The sequence below is a fragment of the Eublepharis macularius genome, chromosome 7, assembly GCF_028583425.1.
Source record: "Eublepharis macularius isolate TG4126 chromosome 7, MPM_Emac_v1.0, whole genome shotgun sequence".
Lineage (NCBI taxonomy): Eukaryota > Metazoa > Chordata > Lepidosauria > Squamata > Eublepharidae > Eublepharis > Eublepharis macularius.
Genome location: NC_072796.1, coordinates 126,102,507 through 126,125,330, shown reverse-complemented (window position 1 = coordinate 126,125,330; position 22,824 = coordinate 126,102,507). Strand labels below are relative to the sequence as shown.

The following is a 22,824-nucleotide window of genomic DNA, read 5'->3' as shown; positions in this document are numbered from 1 at the left end:
CTGTTTATGTCCACATTTCTCCTCCACAAATGTTAAGCAGGAACGTTAAAACTTTATTTTTGTCTGTCAAGACAAGAATGATACCTTGGTAGGGTTTTAAATGAGTTTTTTTTTTTATTTGCTCTAAACGTTGCCTTCTTGAAACCCTGAAAATAAGTCAGGGCATTTTTAAAAATCCATTTCCTTAAAATTTACCAATCTGCAGAAAATTTTTGACACAATATTCACACTATAATTGCATTACCAATTAAGAAGTGTTTTGTTCAGCTTCTTTTTAAAAATAAGCAAAAACATTTTATTCCATGTACAATAATGTACATAAAGTTTAACGTGGTCACAAAAGAGACCAGCAGTAATCAGAGGTATATTTACAGTAGCACATCACAGTAAACTGACAACCCATTCACAGATTCAACATTTTGAGATACTGTTCTTGTGCTTAGATACACACTGATGGAGTGAAACTTTTATTCCATTGTTGAATGTCACTATTAACACACACCTGCAGTGTTCAGTACATGACATTTTAAACCATGAGGTTTGATGTTCAGGGTGCGATTCCAGAATCGCGAGGACAGGCTAAGTCAAGCCATCAGTCTCTTCCTCCTCCTCCTCGCTGTCAGTACCGTCACTGTCTTCAAGATTTTCATTAGGTTCATTTTCATCACGTGCAACAAAACCATTGTTGTTTGAGGCGTTGGTATTCTCCTTATCCTCAATATAAACTTTCTGATGGCACATTGGACAAGTGTCTTGAATATAGAGCCATTTCCGAAGGCAAAGTGCATGGAAGTAGTGATTGCATGGAGTAATACGAGCAGATGTAGTAAACTCATGGTAGCAGATTGCACACACATCATCTATTTCACGTAATCTCTCTCCTTTGACTTCAGGAAGTGAGTTGATTTTCTTAACAGCAGTCCTGCGATTTATGAAAGTTTTCCAACCATTCTTTGCTTGCAAGTAGATGTTGAAATAGGCATGCAAACACATCATACATGCCCGGATTTTGCTTCCTGATTCAAATATCATGGTGTAAGCACCATTTCCAAACATTATTAGCCCGAATAGAAACTCAATAATATTGCCCGTGGATCGAACATAGTAGACGTAATCATCGAGCTTTTCCCATAGGACATTATAGTAGCCATCGATCATGAACAGTACATACACAGTGATAGAAACAATAACCTTCAGGCAGAGTTCCACACAGAATGCTGTAACTGCAAACAGCCATGTATTTAGTGCATAGTGGTGCCAAAGCATGTAACTGAGCAAGATTGGAAGAACAAAGAGGCAAGCTGAGACAAAAAGTACTGGGAAGTGTCTGCGAAAGGAGGACACATGGGAGGCACTCAGAGACATTAGGACAGGATCTGTCATTCCATGGATAAAATGCAGGACTGCGGTTAGCAAAAGGCACATGTTGCGACTCAAGCGCACTAGTCTCTCTTCCGGCTTTAGCCCACTTAAACCAGTCTGCAGGGCCAAAATAAAAAATAAAACGGGGGCCACAAAACCAAGCCTCTTGTCATCTTCATCTGTAGAGCCTATAAAGGCCAAAATGCCAAGCCCCAGATAATGAGCTACAGAGGAAATTACAGCACTCATGCCTAATACAGTTAAAGTTGAATCACACCCACTAATAATAAGGCTGCAAAGTATTTCCCAAAAATTGTCCCAAGAAATCATGTAGAATTTCACACCTGCATCAGCCTCTGCCATCTTGACAACATAAATTAGCACAACGGCCTGGGCTGTAAGTCTTGTTAACCAAAAGACACGTAGTACAGTTGGGAAACGGATCCTTTTCCATGTATCTTCCAACAACAACTGTAATCCATAAATGCGATACATGTGCCTTACAAGGAGATAGACATACCGCGTGGAGTAGTAGAACCGTTTCATTTTAGAAACTAAAATGGCCAGGGTGTAAAATGTCAATATGAAGCCTGAGATATAGACTAAAATCTGCCTGATGTGTAAAGGGAGTTCAATGATCAAGCCTACAACGGGAATCAATAAATCCAGTATGATCAGCTGAGAGTATATGGACTGGATATTTAACAGTGCAACGTAGCCAATTCCAAAGGCAAGCTGAAGGACAGAGAGTGCCATCCACAGGGAAGGTCCTTTATGAGGCAGGAGAGGGACTCCAAAAGCTTCTGTGTAATAGGCACTGTGGAAGTTTATGTGCAAAAAAGCATAATAGTTCACCAACACTGATGTTGCGGCCAGCAGAAATGCAGAGCTGATCATATAAAACTGGAAAAGTGATCTTTGTGAAAGAACTAGAACGATACTGGATACAAAGACACCTAAAAAGAAGAAAAAGGAGAAAGAGTTAAACACTTTAACAAGCATACAGTGACTTTAAATCACTAAACATGCATTTATTTTGACCGTTTGCTAGTTTTAGTGTGCTCTTTCTACAGGACTTTGAATACACTACTCTGGAGCTGTTTTCCATTTAAGCAACAACTAGCTTCCCTATAGCTCACCGTATAAACTCTTGGGTATATAACAGACAACTGAACACCACTTATTCCAAATGCTAAGCAAAGCCTAGATGGCATCTGTGAGGCCACCGTCTGCAACAGTGCCATCCTAAGCAGACTTACACTGCTCTAAGTCCACTGAAGTCAATGGGCTTGGGGGAGTGTAGCTCTTCTGAGGATGGCACTGGACATCTAGGCACCAGAGTACCTTGCCGCAAGTACAGTATATTACTATAACATGAAATACTGCAAACAGATAAGGGCTTGGGGAGCTGGGAATTTGTGATGGATCATAGCTGACATCAGCAGAAACCTATTAAAATAGCAATTGTATCATAAGCAAATTGCATTCTCGTATTATACAAATCACAGTGGTCTTTAGCATTCCATTATATAAGAGGTATGACCACAAGATGGTTACCAATGATCTTATGGTTATACAATCATATTTAACTACAGACTAAAAATGACATTTCTTGTGGAATTTTACCAGAGAATAAGCATATCAATAACATGGATAACAACAGGCTGTCAAGCACAGTTCCTGTGGGTCCTTGGAACGTCACAAATAGTTTTTTTGGGAAAACATAGAAGGCTGCAGTGAGTACAAGGGGCATCCAACATCTATTATGCAAGCTCTCCTCCATCCACAGTTCCCTGGATTCAAGCCACTGTTTGTCAAGTTTAGGTTCAAAATGACTGGAAGAGGCAGTCAATGAATGGAAATCATTAGCGGAAGAATCATGTGAATTTTGCAGAATGCAGTATATGTATGAGAAAAACATCTTTACCTTGTGGGAGGAAAAAACTTGTTCTTTGGATTTTCCCTATAGACCCAATTGTTCATATTGCCTGAAAATTATTCATATTGCCCCAAAATTTAGCTCATCTATTATGCAAAATCTTCACACTTAGCCTGCTATCATATATCAGCTGGGTGACCTTGGGTCAGTCACTGCTTCTCAGAGCTCTCTCAGCCCCACCCTCCTCACAGGGTGATTGTCGTGAGGATAACAACAGCACACTTTGTAAACCACTCTGAGTGGATGTTAAGTTGTCCTGAAGGGCGGTATATAAATCAAATGCTGTTATTATACTTTATATTTAGATAAAGTTTTCTTCCTAACCCCCAGGGGAAAAAACGAAGTGGATGACTATAAAATATAAGGCTCTCTCTTTGGGAATTAATAAAACATTGTTTTAAATTAGTCGAGGAGTCATCAGAAAAAGAATTGCAGAAGAACAATGAAACCTCAGGTTGAAACAAATAAAATCTCTCTAAATCTTGAAATTTGGTTTGGGGTGCTGGGGGAAGAATGGGCTTTTTGCCTTTCCATTCCCCCCCCACCCCCCCACCCACCCCCACACACACACCCCAAGGAGAGGGCTAAATATGCAACATCCTTTTTCTAATCAAACCTTAATTTGCTATTTTACAGTACTTACACCCTTCTAACCCAGCCCATAGACATCAATGGATTTATAAGGATGTAACTGTAGGATGGCACTGAAAGACTGTACACCTCTACAATTGTACTATTTGGCATAATTTTATATTCAAAACTAAGAATACCTTTATTACAAAAATACACACACACACACACACACACATATACATATGAATACAAATGTAAACTGTGCCTAATCCATGAGGGGTTTCCTGGCACCTTAAGACTATACATTTCATTCCAGCATAAATATTTTGGGTCTATTACTTCTATCTGAAGTGTGCCTGTGTATTTGTTTCTTGGGCCTTGTATGGATTTGTTCCAAACATTCCTCACACTATTTCACCAGATGCAAAAGGAATCTAAGGCCAATGGCAAGCAAGAGAGAAAGAGCATGTTGCATAAAGCCCTCACCCACTTGTAGAAATTTGCTCTTGGTGGGCGCCCAGGTTGCCCTCCTGGACCAAAAACCCCCTTTGCTATGCATTCTGCAACACTAACTTTTCTTGAAGAGTGTTGCTTCTTTAGTAATCCCAAACATCACTAACATTATTACCACCTTTGCAGTGGTTGTAACAATATAATTTCAAAACACAGCTTAAAGCATTATTTCACTCAAAGAGAAAACTTCATAAACAGGTTATTCTATTGTCGCCCATCATTTCCTATTTCAGAACTGCAGGCGAGAAGGGGGGGGGGCTCTACTCCCCCTAAATCCCTAACCAGCAATATGTCATAGCTGCAAAGGGACAAGATGCAATTGTTGGAGGTAGTAAGTGGGACTCATTAAACCCAGGAAAATAAGACCATAATCCGTCCAGCATAATGAAATCTACTCAATTCTAGTAAAACTAAAATTTGCAGTCAGAATACTGGAAACATCGTGAGTGTGTGTGCAGGCGCATGTGAACTCTGGCATTTTATCACTGGCAAACAGAAATAGCTGGGAGAATCAACAGTAACGTTAGAAATATGCCAAATGAACTGGTCTGCTCAAATAGGCGCAATCAGCTACTAAATGCATTTTCAACAAATGGCAGTCATTTAAGACAAATTTAAACTGCAACTGGCTAAATCAAAATACCTGAAACTTTAGGAAGTTATGCAAAGTCAAATCAAGGCAGCAATAAGCAAAACATTTAAGTATGCCAAGAGTAAACTCAGGGTATAATTTTAAACTAATGAATAAATAATTGAGTCCATTTGCTAAAAGAACAAACTAAGACATTCTTTTCTAGGAGAGACAGAATGATCATCAAACGTCAAAGCGCTGTTGACTCATCCTTGGGAACACACAGTGCCCAAGCTTTGGTCACTCATGTTGAATCAGATGGCCCACCTACAGAAGTCGTGCGTACAGCATGCTGAATACAGCCGCCAACCTTCCATTCTCAGGTGCTTAACAGACTGGTTAATGTCCCAGAGGTCTCAACAGGTTACTCAGCCTCTGATGGGCGGCATTTGGCTTGCAAGTCGTAAGTTGTGCAGGCCTGTGTTAAAAGCAGCAACAACTAAAACAAGCAGAGATTGTGAGCCGAGGCTGCAAGCAAATCATGCTTTAAAGACTGTTCCTGGAAAGCACTCAGGCCATCAAACTCCCCCCCTCCCCTTCTCCCTCAAGAGAAGCTCAAAAACCAAAGGAATCTACAATCCCAGCAAACTGCAGTTTGTCTTTTCATCCAAATTGTATATCAGGAAGAGCAACACATGCGGGTGGGGGAAACAGAGATGGAAGGCCCACAGCTCAGCGGAATTGGTGGAATATTAACCAAGAGAAGACAGAACTTCTCAACTGTTCTTTGCCTTCATGTTCTCCCAAAAGAGGAACTGCCTGCAACCTCGCAGCTTAAGAATGAACAGTGAAGGGGCAGGACTGCAGCTCAAGATTGTTAAGAGCTGTGCAGGGAATACCTTAACTGCGCTCAAGTCTTCTGGGCCAGATGAAGTGTACCCTAGGGTACTAAACACATTTGCTGACACATTCTCAGTACCTCTGTCTATGATCCTGGAGAAGTCCAGAAGGGCCACAAGATTGCAAATGGGCAAATATTTGTCTCAATTTTCAAAAAGAGAAAAGGAGGATCTAGGGAACAATAGACTTCGATACTAGGGAAGACTCTACAGCAGTTTATAAAGTGGCCAGTTTGTAGGTGTCTTAAAAACAATTCATTGATGAGTAGAAGACGGATTTGTCAAGAATAAATCCTACTAGACTAACCACATTACTGGTCCATAAGAATGCTGTGATGGAATAAACAATATGCCAATAAAGGTTGCTGTGCTGTGCTGTGTGAATAAACAATCAAGTGCACAGGTGTTGCATGGAGGATATCTATCTTGATATTTGTGGCTCAGCATTTCACCCAAACTGAACAGGAGTCAGCAGTGTGATGTGGCTGCAGAAAGGGCTAGTGCAAATTTAGGCTGCAATAATAAAAGCAAAGCATAAAACAGTAATAGCCCACTCAGCAGACATCATCTGGAATACTGTGTCCAGTTCTGGACACTGCACTTCAAGAAAGATATAAACAAATTGAAATGGCAACCAAAATAATCAGGGGGCTGGAAAACAAGTGTTACAAGGAAAGGCTGAAGGACTTGGGTATGTTTAGGGGACTAGCAGTGCAATCCTATGGAGAGTTACTCCAGTCTAAGTCTACTGACTCCAATGTGCTTAAACTGGAGTAACTCACCATAGGATTGCACGGGAAATGGCCTATGAGACCACTTACTGCTGTAGGGGAGCAATCCTAAGCAAGGCTATTCAGAAATAAGTCCCATTTTATTCCCAGTAAAATGTTCTTAGGACATGTTCTTAGCCTTATCTTACCACTTCACCGAGCACATTTTAATTATTTAGTAAAATATTGATACCCCACCTTTCCTTTTTGCTCAAGACTGAAGCCTTCCTCCCGTCTAAAGACCCTTCCTCCAACTTAAGTGGCTCTTCCATTTGAGAAACAGCCACTTGTTGAAGGAAGGATCCTTAGCTTGTATAAAATCTACGTGGAGGATGGCTGGATCCACCGCACTCGGTGTGCATACCAGCACTTATCCTAAGGAACCACACAATGAATTCGGCTTGGTTTTGATCCACAACGCAGCAGAAACGTTTCTGGTGCACCATCACCTTAAGCAGTTATGCTACATCCATATTTTGTGCAACAACTATGGGTTATAAATTTGGGATAGAGGCGGGACATTAAGGGAGACAGAACAGTTGCAGCAGCAAATGTCTTAAGATGTATCAAGGGTGTCACTGGGGGTCTCAACTGTTGACTACTGAACAGACAGGCTTCCCCGCCACTCGTCTTGGGGCAGGCAAATGCCCAGAAGATGCTCAGGTTGAATACTTGTTAGCTTCTCCTCTTCCGGCTTAAAATAACTTGTTTATAACACTGACCTTTTGCTTACTGAAAATAGAGACAACTTATACTGGCCCAGGAAAGGAAGAAATGAGTACCTAAACTGGAACATACATTTCTGCCACTATTTTAAAGGATTAACTGCAAAGAATTAGCTCTCACTATAGTGTGTTCTCCTAAAGGGGAAAAAAAGTGTTCAACCAACAAAGAAATGTCAGGGAAGGCACAAGGCACGGTATCCCTGGGGAGGACGTTTCATAATCCTGGTACCACAGTTTAAGAGACCCTGTTTCAAACAGCTGACAGTCTTCCACTGAAAGTGATACGGAAAGATGGGACCAATATAAAGTGTGTTGCTGTAGTCAAATCTGGCCACAACTAAAGCATGAATTTTGGCAGGTTATTTTTCCTGGAAAGCTTATAGCTGGTCAACCGTCCTAAGCTGCCCAAACTGTTTTAGCGCCGGATCCAAGTGCATGCCTATATACATAAGCATATAAACCAGGCCGTAACAGATTTTCTTTGGTTCTAGGAGTCCGCCCAAAAATTTAAGAGTCACACTGTTTTTTCAGCCTTCAAGTTTCATAATTAATGACCATGGTTTTTAATCATTGCTACCACAAAATCTAATCCAAACCTCTCCACAGGTTTTGTGATGTTGTTAAAGCAATGACAAAAGTGCTGTAGTGTATAAATAAATAGTGGGGTAATGCTGGTTGTCATTACTACAAAAAGCCAGCTCTAGCCTAAGTTCTCATAATTCCATAATTGCTTTAAAAAGCGCCATTTAAGTAATATTGGAACCAGCAAAGAAGGCAACTGGTTAAGAAATTAGTTTATTCATCATGACGGAATGTATTTTCAGGATAGCACTCAGTCAGTAAGTGTAGATACCAGTATCTCCCCTAAACAGCCATTTATCCCATTTTACTGTTTTTGAGTTACAACATAGCAGAAAATTTTCTGATGCAACAGCAACTCAAGTGGTCACCACATACTATGTTTAGTGCAACAACTAAAGCTTCGAGGCTGGAGAGGAGAACCTAAAGAGCACAGAATAGTTATGGCAGCAAATAACCTTGTTTCCATACAACTAGGTATGTTTATGAAGGGTACTTATCAGGGATCTTAGTTACTGTAACAGCCCACGCTCGGCATCATCGACTTTTCCCTTCGGGATTTTAGAATCTTTCCAACGTCTACCCAAAAATATTTTAATTGGAACTAACAAGGTAAAACCCTTATCCTACAACTAAGAAGGGCATAACCTGTCACAATAGGAATTTTCCTTAAAATCTCTGCCCAATCAATTGTAAAGCAGAAGCACTTCCATCATCTTACAAGGAGTTGTTTATGACCAAATTCCAATCAAGAAAACAGAATCTGAAATTAGACACCAACAAAACATTTCTGGGTATCGGGCAACGGCCGGCACCTTAGGTTCATCCTGTTCTGACTCATGATTCATGGTTACCCAATATCCTACTCATTACTAAAATAAGCTAGCACATCTAAGAGTTCCAGCTTAGTTCCATGACAGTGCAGAACTCATTATGGAAGTTCAGTCTCTGATCCAAAACCAACAAATGGCTCAATTTCCTTTTCAGATAATAACATTTGATTTATATACTGCCCTTCAGGACAACTTAATGTTCACTCAAACCAGTTTACAAAGTGTGTTGTTATTATCCTCACAACAATCACCCTGGGAGGTGGGTGGGGCTGAGAGAGCTCGGAGAAAGCTGTGACTGTCCCAAGGTCACCCGGCTGGCTTCAAGCAGAGGAGTGGGGAATCAAACCCTGTTCTCCAGATTAGAGTCCTGCCGCTCTGAACCACTACACCAAACTGGCTTTCAGGTGTTCCTAGTATAACAGTAGCAAAACCCTCAGTTACCACTTTACTGGACTATGGGCCCAACCCAGAGAAAGTTAGCCACAATTAAGTTCCATGGGACAAGTCAGTCACAGAGAAGTCTCACTGATTTCAGAGTAGGCTTCCCGAGAAAAGCATGTTAGATCCAAAGATAGCATCACTTTTCAGCAATTCAAACTCAAGAGATGTTAAACATTTTCTTAACAGGTTTTTCTTAAACAAATCGTGTTGGCTCAAGTATATACAAAGTACTCAATAAAAGAACATAATCAGATGTCATCATGAGCATATTTAAAGATTCCTGGGGAGAAAAGATCCCCCAAACAGTGCTTATATCTAAAACTTTTGCCGATTTCTCCCTCCCACGCCACACCCCACAGGGGTCCTAGAAGTGCACTAATTACCGGGAGAAGCATTTAAGGGGAGATTGAGCAGCATGCTACAGTAAAAGGAGACAAGACAGTTCTGTTGAACAGGTGAAAAGTTTCATTGGATACAATCCACTGCAATCTGTGGAACACGTTATATCATCAGCCTTTTCATAATCAGGAGATTTGCTCTTTTCCTCTTCAGCTATCTCTGATACTATTTTGAAACTGGCACAGAGCCAAGTAATAACATTAGGCAGGCTTCCAAATATGGGATAAGTGTTGACATTAAAATAATTAGGAAACTAGGGAACGATTTTCAGTCCCCCCAAAGGATCCAGGACTCCTGTGATTTAGCTACTCTTCCTGAATCAAGACTTTTAAACCAGTAATCTTAGTGACATCAATTTTTTCCCATAAACTGATCCAAATGAATAATGGCATCCTAAAGAAGATTTGTGTAAATTAAAACAGGGTTAACATACCTGTAACTTATGTTCATTGAGTTCTTCTGTGCTGACACACATGGGGACTGCGCAGGCGCAGGCCAGCCGCCGGAGAATTTTCTAGAGCTTCCATGGCTCCGAAGGGGCCGTTTGTCGCGCGCCTCAGCGACCGTTTTCCCGCCCAAACGGTCACGTGATCCTCCAGCGACCAACGGCCCCTTCCCTCAGTTCTCCCTTGCCGCCGCTTGACCAACACACCTCAGCCATAACACCTTAAAAACACCGATTTCCGTTACAGCCATCACATTATTGTGCATTGGAGTTCACAGCGGGGTAGGAGGGAGGGTTGTGTGTCAGCACAGAAGAACTCGATGAACATAAGTTACAGGTATGTTAACCCTGTTTTCATCTTCGTTCTTCTGTGCCTCCACACATGGGAGTGTACCAAGCTTCACACAATAAGGAAGGCGGGGGTGAAGTCCAACACAATTTTATTAAGCAAACAAGAACAACAATAAATAGATATGCATATATACATCTATGTAAAGATACTGTGTAAGGACACATAAATACCCAATATTTACATATATACACACCCCCAGGTACATATATACACACTTTCACTCAAGGGTACCCAACAGGTACGCCAAGAAAGTCATACCAAAACTCCCTCAGGAAAAGAGGGAGTGTAAGACAGCCTTGGCCACAGATACATCCTGCTCCGCATTGACATCAACGGCGTAATGCCTGACAAAGGTGTCTGCAGAGGACCATGTGGCTGCTTTACAAATGTTAACCAGGGGCACCCCCCTGAGGAGTGCCGAAGAGGATGCTTGGGACCGCGTGGAGTGGGCTCTGACATGAAGCGGGCAAGCCACCCCTGCCAGGGAATAGGCCTTGCTAATGGCCGTCACAATCCACCTAGACAGGGTCTGTGAGGAAGCCCTGTTACCCTTGTCCTTGGCCCCAAAACATACAAACAGGTGAGGACTGGAGCGGAATCCCTTCGTCCTATCCAGGTAATAGGCTAGGGCCCTCTTCAAGTCTAGGGTATGGAGGGCCTTTTCCCCCTTAGAGGAGGGTTGAGGAAAGAATGCAGGCAGTGAGATATCCTGCGAGAGGTGGAAGGCGGACACCACCTTGGGCAGGAACTCAAGGCAGGGACGCAGGACCACCTTGTTGGGATGAAACACAAGAAAGGGAGGGTCAGACCGCAGCGCAGACAGCTCACTGACCCTTCTGGCCGATGTGACGGCCACCAAGAACGCCACCTTGTAGGATAGCATATCCAAGGGGCAGGTAGCCATTGGTTCAAATGGAGGCAACATGAGACGTGAGAGCACCAAGGACAGTGACCACTGAGGCACTGGCGCCGACACAGGTGGGTAAAGATTGTACATGCCCTTAAGGAACTGGCGGGATTGTGGGTGAGAAAACACCGTAGCACCCTCAACACGGGTGTGAGCAGCTGATATCGCTGCCAGGTGGACCTTGAGGGAGGACACCTTCAAACCCAGGCCACGCAAGTGGCACAAATACTCGAACACAACCCCCAAGGGACTGCTGTCAGGCACCACCCCTCTGGCAAGTGCCCAGAGCTCAAACCTGCGCCACTTGGCCGCATAAGCGCGCCTAGTGGATGGCCGACGAGCATTCAGGAGGAACCTCTGTACCTCGTCAGTAAAGCCTATCGGGGAGGAACGATCCGCCAAGCCGTTAGGTGCAGCTTCCTGGGATCGTGGTGGACCAGGCTCCCGTTTAGGAGAAGGTCTTGCCGAGGGGGCAGACTCACATACGTCCGTTGGGACATCTGCAGGAGCTTCGGGAACCAAACCTGCCGTGGCCAGAAGGGGGCCACCAGGATGCAGTCCGTCCCGTCCTCCTCTATCTTGCACAGGACCCTGGGAATCAAGGGGAACGGAGGAAACATGTAGTGCAAGCCCTGCGTCCACGTAAACTGGAAGGCATCCCCAATAGAGAGGGGGTCGCTCCCTGCCCTGGAACAGAACGTGTGGGCCTTGGTGGTCGCCGCAGTGGCGAACACGTCTATCACTGGATGACCCCACATCTGGAAGATCGGCCCAACGCACTCTACGTTCAGTTCCCACTCGTGGTCCAGTAAAGGGACCCTGCTGAGGGCATCTGCCCGGGCATTGTCCGACCCAGCCACGTGTATAGCACGGAGCGACACGCCGTTCTTGATAGCCCACTGCCAAGTGAGTGTGGCTTCCCGGCACAGGGCCATGGACACTGTGCCCCCCTGCTGATTCACGTAGTACATGGCAGTCGTGTTGTCCGTCTACACCAACACCTGACGATTTCTCAGCAGTGCTGTAAGAGACACAAGTGCGAAACGAATGGCCCTTAGTTCAAGCACATTGATATGGAGGGTCTTTTCCCTGTCAGACCAGACATCTTGCACAGACACATCACCACAGTAAGCCCCCCATCCCAACAGAGAGGCATCAGTGGTAACCGTGATGTCATGGTGTTGATACCCAAAAGGGGTCCCTTTAAACAAGTTGTCATCAGACAGCCACCAGTCCAAGGAGGAGAGGACGACCCTTGGGATAGAGAATTTGAGGGACGGAGGGTGCAGCAGAGCATCGTACCTCCGCACAAACCAGTTCTGGAGAGGGCGCATACGCAGCCTAGCGAAAGGCACCACAGAGGTGGCCGCTGCCATATGCCCTAGTAGGCACTGGATAGTGCGCACAGACTGGAATCGGTTCCTTTTAAACATGGACACTAGACCCTTTAGGGACCGAGCCCTCTCCAAGGGGAGCAGGGCCTTACCCTCCACAGAGTCTAATAGTGCACCAATGTAGGACACCTTGCAGTTGGGCACCAGTTTGGATTTCTCCAAGTTCACCAGGAGCCCCAGGCGTTGGCAAGTGCTAAGTACCAAGTCAATGTCCTGCACCAGCCTAGACTCCGATTCAGCCATGATGAGCCAGTCATCGAGGTACGGAAAGATGGTACAGCCTTCTTCCCGTAGGAAGGAAACCACAGGGGCCACACATTTAGTGAACACTCGTGGGGCAGTGGACAGGCCAAAGGGGAGCACCTTATACCGGAAAACCCTTTGCCGGTAAACAAAGCTCAGGTATTTCCTGTGCTCCTTCCGTATGCCCACGTGAAAGTATGCGTCTTTTAAGTCAAGAACCGCAAACCAATCCCCCTGTTTCAGCAAGGCGATCACAGCCGCCAACGTAACCATCTTGAATTTGGTCACCTTGAGGAAGGCATTAAGGCCCCTCAGATCTAAAATGGGACGTAAGCCCCCATCCTTCTTAGGGACCAGGAAGAACCTAGAGAAGAAACCCTTTACAGAGTCCTCATAGGGCAATTCTTCCACAGCACCCTTGGCCAAGAGCGACACGATCTCCGCATCCAGCTCGGCCATAGTGTTATTGACAGCTGTCAGGGGTGAACTGCATCTAGGCAGCTCAACAAACTCCAGCCCGTATCCCAGTTCAACAATCGTTAAGACCCATGAGTCAGATGTTATTGACTCCCACTCAGAGAGGAGTGGACTAAGTCTGTCCGAAAAGTTCGGGGATACGGCTGGCGCGACCCGTCAGTACTGCTTCCCGGCGCCCTGCTGGTCTTTCTGCTGGGCCGGTTGCTGTGCCTGACGAGGCTTGAAGGGCCGACGCCTCCTCTGCTGTTGTGCGGGAGGGTAAGGCCGCTGCTGGTAGGCAGGATACTGATGGTAGCCCGGCCGCTGCTGTTGGTATCTGCCCTGGTAGTGGTAAGGGCCGGACCGGGGAGCGTACCGTGACCTGGAGGAGGGCATGGCCGCTGGAGCCAGACCCAAGGACCGCGCCGTCTGCCTGTCCTCTTTTTTCTTTTTCAGGGTCTCGTCGGTCGATTTGGAGAACAGCGAGTCCCCTTCAAAGGGCATGCTCTCTACCCTGGAACGCACCTCCTGGGACAGGGCCGTAGACCGCAACCAGGAGTGGCGCCTGAGGACCACCGCCGACGCCATCCCCCTAGCCGCAGTGTCAGCAGCGTGGCTCCCAGCGTTCATTTGCTGTTTAGACAGCCGGACAGCCTCTGTTTGCAGCAGGGACACCACAGCCTTCTGCTCAGGAGGGAGGTCCCGGGTATAGGACGCCAACTTCTCCCAGAGGTACAGCTGGTACCCTGCCATGATGGTCTGGTAGTTGGCAATCCTCAGACCCAGCGAAGCGACGATGTACTGGCGCCTGCCCATGGCATCAAGCTTTCTGCCCTCTTTATCTGCAGGCACCGAGGAGTGACCCGACCGTCGGGGGTTGAATTCCTCTGTGACCAAGGAGGAAGGTGGAGGGTGTTTCACCAACGCCGGCCAGGTGCCCTGCTTGATCTTGTAAAGCTGCTCGATGCGCTTGGACGTTGGAGGTTGATCACAGGGCACCTGCCACACCTTCTCCACAATCTCCTCAATACCCTCGAGCATGGGAAAGCCAACGTACGCCGGATTATCCCCATAGATACGTTTGAGGAGCTTGTCCTTGGTCTGGGGAACAGCCGAAGAGATGTCCATCTCGAGAGCCTTGGCCATCCTTGCCATCTGGTCGGCGTAGATGTGGAGGTCCTCGAATGGCGAGTCCGCAGATGGCACTAGCTCCTCAGCTGGCGATGGTTCGGACCAGGACTCCGACTGGTAGCCGCCAAAGCTCTCCCCATCCTCCTCATCGGAACCGAGCTGGGATTCCGGAACCTGGAGCGGAGGGGGAGCCCACGCCGACCTCGACGTCGAAGGCCTCGGTTCCGACACGGAGAAGCCCGCAGGTGCCCCCTCCCATTGGCAACGGTATGGCGAGGGGAGGTAGGAAGCCTGCCGATGCCGGGACGCAGTGGACCGGACTGATCGGACACTGTCCCCGGAACCATGCCGCTCACGACCGACCAGAGGTGGAGACGGACGGACAGGCGACGGACGGCTCCGACGAGATGGGCTCGGTTCCAGCCTCGGCGACCGAAGGGCAAGCGATGGTCGGCTCCGACGGTGCGGGCTCGGCTCCGGCCCTGACGAGAATTCCGCGGGCACCGTCTCGAAGGCCATCGGATCCGGCACCTGCACGGAGATGTCTTCTGGCTCCGGGGAGCCCAGGTGAGGGGAAGGCGTGTGAGGAAGCACGATGACCTCCTCCTGAGGAGCGGGACGCGGCGACCGATGATGCTTGGTCTTCTTCTTCTTCTTCGCTGGTTCCGAAGAAGACCTCGGAACCGACGCGCTCCTCGCCTTCGAAGGGGACCTCGGCTTCGACCTCTTAGGCTTCATCGGAACCGATCCGGACGTCGGTTCCGACCGGGGACTCGGTACCAGGATCCTCGGTTCCGACGTAGGTCTCGGATCCGACCTGGTAGATGATGTGCTACGGGGCGGCCGCACCGGTCCCTGCGCTGGAGAGGCCGCTCTCGACGCCGAGGTACTCGGGGGACGCGGTTTCGACCCCGACCTCGCGGAGGCCACTGAGCCAGCTCTGGAATGCCGTTCGGCAGAGGGGCTTGGGCCGGCCTTGGAGGAGGGCAACGGAGCGCCTCCGGACATGACCTTCTGCCACAGGGAGGAGTTCAGTCGGGCCTTGCGCTCCTGCTGGGCCTTGCTGGTGAAGCCCTGGCAAATCTTACAGGCCGTCACATTATGGGTCTCCCCCAAACAGAACAGGCACAGTTCATGGCCATCGGTCTTGGCCATTTTCGTGTGGCATTGGAGACAATGCTTGAAGAGAGCCTTTGAGGCCATCTTCAGGGGCACGCGAAAGGAAGGTCAAAAACAGTCCGAGTCAAATTACCGAGTCCACAACAAAGTCCAAAACGAGATCCGAAGAATAGTCGAGGTCACGAAGTCCGAAGTCAAAAGCCAAGCAATCAGTCAGAATAAAGCACGAAGCACAAAAAAGCACAGAGCAACGAAGCTCACGTTCTCTCCAAGCGGCGGCAAGAAGAGAACTGAGGGAAGGGGCCGTTGGTCGCTGGAGGATCACGTGACCGTTTGGGCGGGAAAACGGTCGCTGAGGCGCGCGACAAACGGCCCCTTCGGAGCCATGGAAGCTCTAGAAAATTCTCCGGCGGCTGGCCTGCGCCTGCGCAGTCCCCATGTGTGGAGGCACAGAAGAACGAAGATGAACTATAAGGAATAAAAACAGCCAAGGACTGCACATTTACCTTGTTAACCTATCTAGTATAGGGTTTTATGGTATAGCTCTAAATGCTTTGGGAAAAGTTCAACAGTATGAAATATATGTACTTTCCACCACATCATACAGACGTTCCAGTTCCTCAACCCTTTCGAAGTAGTAATCATTTAAACGTAGTCCTTTAGTCCCAATCGCTTAATCCTATCATTAAACTCTCTTAACAGAGATCATCCCTTAACAGACCTGGAAGATCTCATTTACACAGGATTAATTTGAAAACACTTTCCTATTCTGAGATATCTTTGCAATGGGATGAATGAGCCATGTTTCAGTAAAGTTTAAAATCTTATAATCACATGAGCAGTGGTAACCATCAAAAGAAGTCATTTTATTTATTTATTGTTTTTTAGATTTTTATACCTTCTCTCCCTCAAATGAATGGTTTACAACATTAAAAACAAGAATAAATATTATATTAAAAGGTAAAGGTAGTCCCCTGTGCAAGCACTGAGTCATTACTGACCCATGGGGGGACATTGCATCGCAATGTTTTCTTGGCAGACTTTTTACGGGGTGGCTTGCCATTGCCTTCCCCAGTCATCTACACTTTACCCCCAGGAAACCGGGTACTCATTTTACCGACCTCGGGAAGAGGAGTCAACCTTGAGCCGGCTACCTGAACCCGGCTTCCACCAGGATCAAACTCAGGCCATGAGCAGAGCTTGGGCTGCAGTACTGCCGCTTACCACTCTGCAAACATCACTACAATTAAGGGGTCCCACAAATACAAAAAGAAAAAAACTGGCAAAGAGTCCGTGAGATATCACGGCCGGTTAAAAGCCTGCTGAAACAATTCTGCTTTGCATGCTCTACGGAACTTGGATAGGACCCGCAGGGCATAGGATTGTGGAACAGAGCATTCCGCCCCCCGCCCCCCCGTGCAATACCTAAAAGCTTCACCCTTCAAACAGTCCCATCCCCCCTTTATATATCTACTCTGGTTAGACTGATGAGTCACTTCAGTGGAAGTCGCCCTCCCGGAGCATTTTATTCCCCAATGTCTTTCCATCTGTTACTCCAACGTGCTCCTTCCTCAGTGTGCTCATTTTCTAGCTGCATGCCAACACGGCTTGCCACGCTGAGCAATGATTTAATCATTTCCTTCATCTCTCCTCTGCCTTGCTCCCCAGTGGGGACTCTAAGTGGCTAATGTCATTCCCCTCTATTCTCCTCTCCTCCATTTTATCCTCACAACAACCCTGTGAAGTGTATTAGGTTGAGAGTGGGTGACTTGCCCAAAGACACCCAGTGAGCTTCCACAGCAGAGTGGGGATTCAGACCCGGGTCTCCCAGATCCTAGTCCAGCACTCAAACCTGCCATGTCCGTGTACAGCCATGCCACAGTTGTCCGTTTGTTGCATTTCTTGTGCTACAATATGCTGAAGCTATACTGCCTTATTGCTAACTTGATGTGTACTCTCTCTGATAATTCATAACCGTATTGCAGATGTTACTTGCTTAGAACCCAGAACGGGCCTCCCCGGTTATCTTAGAGAAATATGTAAGTCTCAGCTAACTGTGACCTTGGTGTGTCTAGATGCCAGCTTTCATCACTCTTCCCAGATGCTGGGAATACTTTATTGTATACCTGATGCACAGTCATAACTAAATAGATTCTCACAGAACTCGTGTAAGCTTGCGCGCCAAAATCAACTATTACAGAGACTGCTTGATTTGAATTGTCACTTCTGCCAAACCCCGTGACGGGGTACAGACCTGAACTGCATAGATTCTAATAAAGCTACTTCTGCTGGAACCGACGTGTGTTCACTGCGGATCGGCTTGAGGGGTCTACCTGCCAGGGACCGACAAAACCACTCTGGCTCTCCATACTGGCTCTCAAGTAACAATACCACCATTAGTGCACAAAAAAAGTCCATGTAAAGTCACACGTGTGTAATATCATATAATACTTTCCTTTTGGGTGGTGGTTACACAGAGTAGTCTCTGATGTCTAATTGTGAGACCAGAGAACTGTATGTCAAACAAATGACATAGGGGGCTGGCTGACGGTGCCACTAAAGGTCAATGTCTGTGTATTTCTATTTAGTATAATTTATTTTCTTAGCTACACATACAATGTGCCCTCCTTTTTTTGTTTTATACGATGATCAACTCCCTGGAACAGGCAATACATTTCATTAAGTCTGGATATACCAAATGACAGCTTGAAATACTGAGAGTTAACTCAATATACAATTAAGCGACACAGGAAAAGCAACATCAAGTCCCATGAAAGGAAATCTATTATCTACATTACCATTAAAATGTGCTCTAGGCACAGCAGAATATCTTGTCAAGCTAATAGAGTTATAATTAAGCCCCACATGTAGACAAAGCTTGGAGGGGGTTGCTCTAAGTTAAACTGGAGCTGACAGGTAAATTTATTCAAATGTAATTAGGAATGTGACACACCAAAGATGAAATAATGAAGATGGATACAGATCTCTCAGTTAAATTCTTCTAACACGCATACCGCCTAGGAATTAAGGGGCTTGTCTACAACAGTTTTGCACACAAGACCACAAAAGGCACTAGCTCAAGAGTATGTACAAGGAAGAGCACTACCCACAGAGTTATCTGTGGCATATCAATGCCTTTTAAAAAAGGCAACAGCTCTTCCTACTTCCGAAAGCTCCTTCACCCAGTCATCGGGAGAAGATTTACACATCGCAGGCAATGAGAAAAATACCTGCAAACCTGGTGCACGGTCTCTTTTGCACGGCAATATTTCCTATATCAGATAGTCCTTCTATGTAGGAAAAAAAGCATGTAAACTATACCACTATACTTTTTCCAAGGCTGTTTAAAGGGCAATGTTTCTTACGCAGATAGCAATTCTATGCAGGGGAAAGTGCGCAACCAAATCTTTATGAACAATGATCACATGTATGGGAGCCCAACTGAGATTCTCAAAGGGATGACAACATAAACATGTGAGATGTACATATGACAGATGTACCCACATGGATATGTCATTACCTGACATATATAGTAAAACAGAACCCTGTACTCATATGACCTACACACAATTTTGAATATTATTTTCTATAAAAAGAGCTGCCATTCATAATGAAAACTGACTATGATTGAAACAGGTTGTATTTATCTTGGTTTAATCAGCAACGGATCCGTAAAGTGTATACTAAAAACAATACAAGTTACTGAAACACCAGGGCTACAGATAAAGGAGTTCTAAAATTGCAAAATTAAGGGTGAGGGTAAGCAAGCTTTTTAAAGGTCACTAGGAAATTAAACAAATGACTATGCCAAACTATTATTGTATAAGCAAAGGTATAGCTAACCTGAGCCTTAAGACCCCCCAATGGGTAGCTTTTAAGTTTCATTTTATAGCAAAAAGCTATGAGGACAGATGCCTTCAATAACTTTGGCAGCGATCTGAAGAGGAGCAGTGTACAGTCAGTGCTGAGACTAACTCAGGCTTCAGTAAACTACACCTCTTAGGATTTCAGAAAACAAAAAAAGTGGTCAGGGAGGCAGAACTGAGGCAATACAAAGTGAGCATCTCTCATTGGAAATCTTTAGGATGGCGGAAATACTGATACGAATTATATAATCTAACTTCTTCCAGGTGGCTACAACAGCATTTGAGCCTACAGTATGCACAGCTCTTCAAGACGATGCAATACAAGTCATTTTCTTTAAGCACCAGTCTAATCAACGTTGTTAAAACCATCCACCCCCAACCATTTCAATATGTATTTCTGGGGCAATTTGGGACTGGGAAATATCTGTTTTAAGACAACGTGAAGCATAACTTAGAGACTGTCCAGGAGATCAAGTGATGCTTTTTAGAGCATTGAGGCCCAACTGCACTACAAATTATACTGTTCACGTCACAAGCAAGACCTGAACCTCGCTCAGGGGCCTAACTGTTTATATGTCAGCCTTACGACTGGTCTTCTGCAGTCCTATCAAATGTGACAGGAGTTCCGTGTTGAAAGTTTGATTCTAAGGCAGGAGGCCGCCTGATTCAGATCAGGACTGTAGCACACAAGAAGAGGGTGCTTGGGCCCAGGCACAGGCTTAAGTTCCCTCTCTCCCTGTGGCTCCAATCTGAGTTGGGCTCCCACAGACAAGAATTAAGGTCCCAATGTGAAACTCCCAACACACATCTGACAAGACATCAGACGGACACAGAGTTCGGCCCTGGGATTAAGATCTGGGTTCAAATCCCCACTTTGCCATCATGAAGCTTGCTGGGTCACTCACCACCAGCTCCCACCTCACTTCCCTCCAGGGCAGTTGTGAGGATCAAATGGAAGCTAAATGGAAGGTATGCCATTCTGAGGAGGAAAGGTGGGATTTTAAAAATGCGGTAGATAATTCTTGTCAGAAAAAGCATATGGAGATCTCTCTTGCTCATGCATCTAAAAGCGGACAAATGAAGAAACATAGAAGTTGGACGGAAAAGAGGAAGAGGCAGCAGGCTGGGTTGCCAACCAACAGGTAAGGCCTGGAAATCTCCCAGTTGAGCTCTAGATACAGAGATCAGTTCCCCTGGAGAAAATGGCTGCTTTGGAGGGTGGACTCCATGGCATTATACCCTACCGAGTTCTTTTCCCTAGCCAAACATCACCCTCTCCCCAAAAATCTCCAGGTGTTTCCCAACCCTAAGTTTGCAACCCTAGGGCAGGGAACCTGTTAACACATTGGGGGGGGGTGGAGAATAAGGGGCTACTGCAGCCTAAGAGGAGAAAAGCCATGGAGGAGGATACTGGGGGGTGAGCCCTCCTAGCTTTGCCAACCTCCAGGTGGGGCCTAGAGATCTCCAGGAATTGCAACTGATCTCAGTTCCCCTAGACAAAATGGCAGCTTTGAAGAGAGGCCTCCATGGCCTCACCATTTCTCCCCACCCCCACCCTCCCCAGGCCCTGTTCCCAAATCTCCAGGGATTTCCCCAGCGGGAGTTGGCAATCGATAATGGGTGGGGGGTTGGCAACCAAAGGAGGGAACAATGGGGGGTCCTCTCACCCAGCAGCCGCAGCAGCCCCCCCAGGAGGCCGACCCACAGGGAGTCTCCGGGCAGCACCGGGGCCGAGTTGAAGATGGCGTCGATGAAGAAGAGGCTGGGCACCCGCAGCGCCACCTCCGCGCCGGCCCGGAGCCGCGGGCCCAGCCGCAGGGGCGGGGGCTGAGGGGGGCCCAGGGCCGCCATCCCCGAGACCCCTCCGCCGCCGCCGCCGGTCCGTCTCTGGGCGAAGCGGGAAGAGCGGCGGGCGGACGGGGCGCCGTTGGGCGTGTGGAGGGCGCTTATCGCCCAGCAGCAGCAGCAGCCGCCGCTTCAGCCCGCTGCCGCCCAGCCGGTTGAGGGCCCAGCCGCAGGGTGGCCGCCATCGTAGCAGCGCCGGGCACGCTCCGGTCCCTCGCTCCCTTCCTGCGGCCGGAGAGGGGCAACGGCCGGCAACGCCTCTCTGGGCCGCGCGGGGCGGGATCGCGGCGCCCTCCGTCACAATGCCCGGCCCGCCTGAGCAGGAGGAGGAGCGGGCGCAGCAGCGGGCGGGCGGGCCGGGCGGCCTTCGGGAGGCCCGCCGAGCCGCCCGCGCCTCTTGCCTGCTCGCGGCGCCCCAGGCCGACGCTCTCCCCTCAGGGGCGCCCTCCTCGGCCGCCGCCGCCGCCTGAGGGGAGAGCTCGGAAATGGCTCGCTGCTGGGCCTTCTGTACATCACGCGCCAGTTTCAGGGGAGAGGGAAAGCTTCTTTTTAATCACGTAGCTGAAAATTCAGAATAACCCAGAACGATTGTTAGCCAAATAGATTTGTTATCAAATTAGCAATTTAAAAAGTGGAATATAGGAGGGTTGGCAGCCTCCAGGTGGTGGCTGGAGATCTCCGGGAATTACAACTGATCTCCAGGCTACAGAGATCAGTTCCCCTGGAACAGCTGCTTTGGAGGTGGACTCTATGGCATTATACCATGCTGAGGTGGTTTTCCTCCCCAAATCCTGCCTTCTCCAGGCTTCGTGCCCCAAATCTCCAGGAATTTCCCAACTCAGGGCTGGCAACCCTAAATATACGTGTATCTCAATATAAGTAAGCATTGTTGCATCTTATGGAATGTGTTTTTTAAAAAATCAGTGAAGGGGATGGTGAGGAGAAATACTTTGTCTTACATATTTATATATTCTGTTTTACAAACTATCTCTGATTTACATAACAACGTTACATAATTTCTTTTTTTCTTTCTGTACTATCTGATTTATATAACAATGTTATACAATTCCTTTTTTCTTTCTGTCTCCTCTCTTACCTCTCTTACTGTTTTTCAACATTAGAAAGAAAGAAAGAAAGAAAGAAAGAAAGAAAGAAAGAAAGAAAGAAAGAAAGAAAGAAAGAATTGCTCACTGGTTCATATTCCCCATTGGGGAATCAGGCCTGTAGCAGCCAGTTACCGGAGGCTCTAATTTAAAATAAATCAGTTTTTAATCACTCACAATTTCATATTCCCCGTCCAGTTGTGGCAGTCAGAGTTACCAGAGAGCCTAATAAAATAAACAAGGTAGCCATTGTTAGTCTGTTGTAAGAAAATAAAATAAACCTCCTGACTAGGGTATAAAGACTCGGGGATCTCCACTCCTTCCCATATCTGAATAAATAAAGAATAAAGGAAGCAGCA

At 46.7% G+C, this 22,824-nt stretch overlaps 1 protein-coding gene across 1 annotated transcript; it reads right to left on the bottom strand.

Annotated features, from left to right (window-relative positions):
* Nucleotides 1-97: 97 nt before the first annotated feature.
* RNF139 (ring finger protein 139) lies at nt 98-21,621 on the bottom strand. The gene is made up of 2 exons (XM_054986041.1): nt 21,185-21,621; nt 98-2,318 (listed from the first exon to the last, which is right to left on the bottom strand). The coding sequence occupies exons 1-2, from the start codon at nt 21,366-21,368 to the stop codon at nt 580-582; spliced, it is 1,923 nt and encodes a 640-aa protein (XP_054842016.1). The 5' UTR covers nt 21,369-21,621; the 3' UTR covers nt 98-579.
* Between the last annotated feature and the right edge of the window lie 1,203 nt (nt 21,622-22,824).

Coding starts and splice junctions, on each gene's coding strand:
- RNF139 (XM_054986041.1), bottom strand. CDS start 21,368: ATGGCGGCCCTGGGCCCCCCTCAGCCCCCGCCCCTGCGGCTGGGCCCG. Junction 2,319..21,184: donor GGGGCTGCTGCGGCTGCTGG/GTGAGAGGACCC, acceptor TCTTCTTTTTAG/GTGTCTTTGTATCCAGTATC.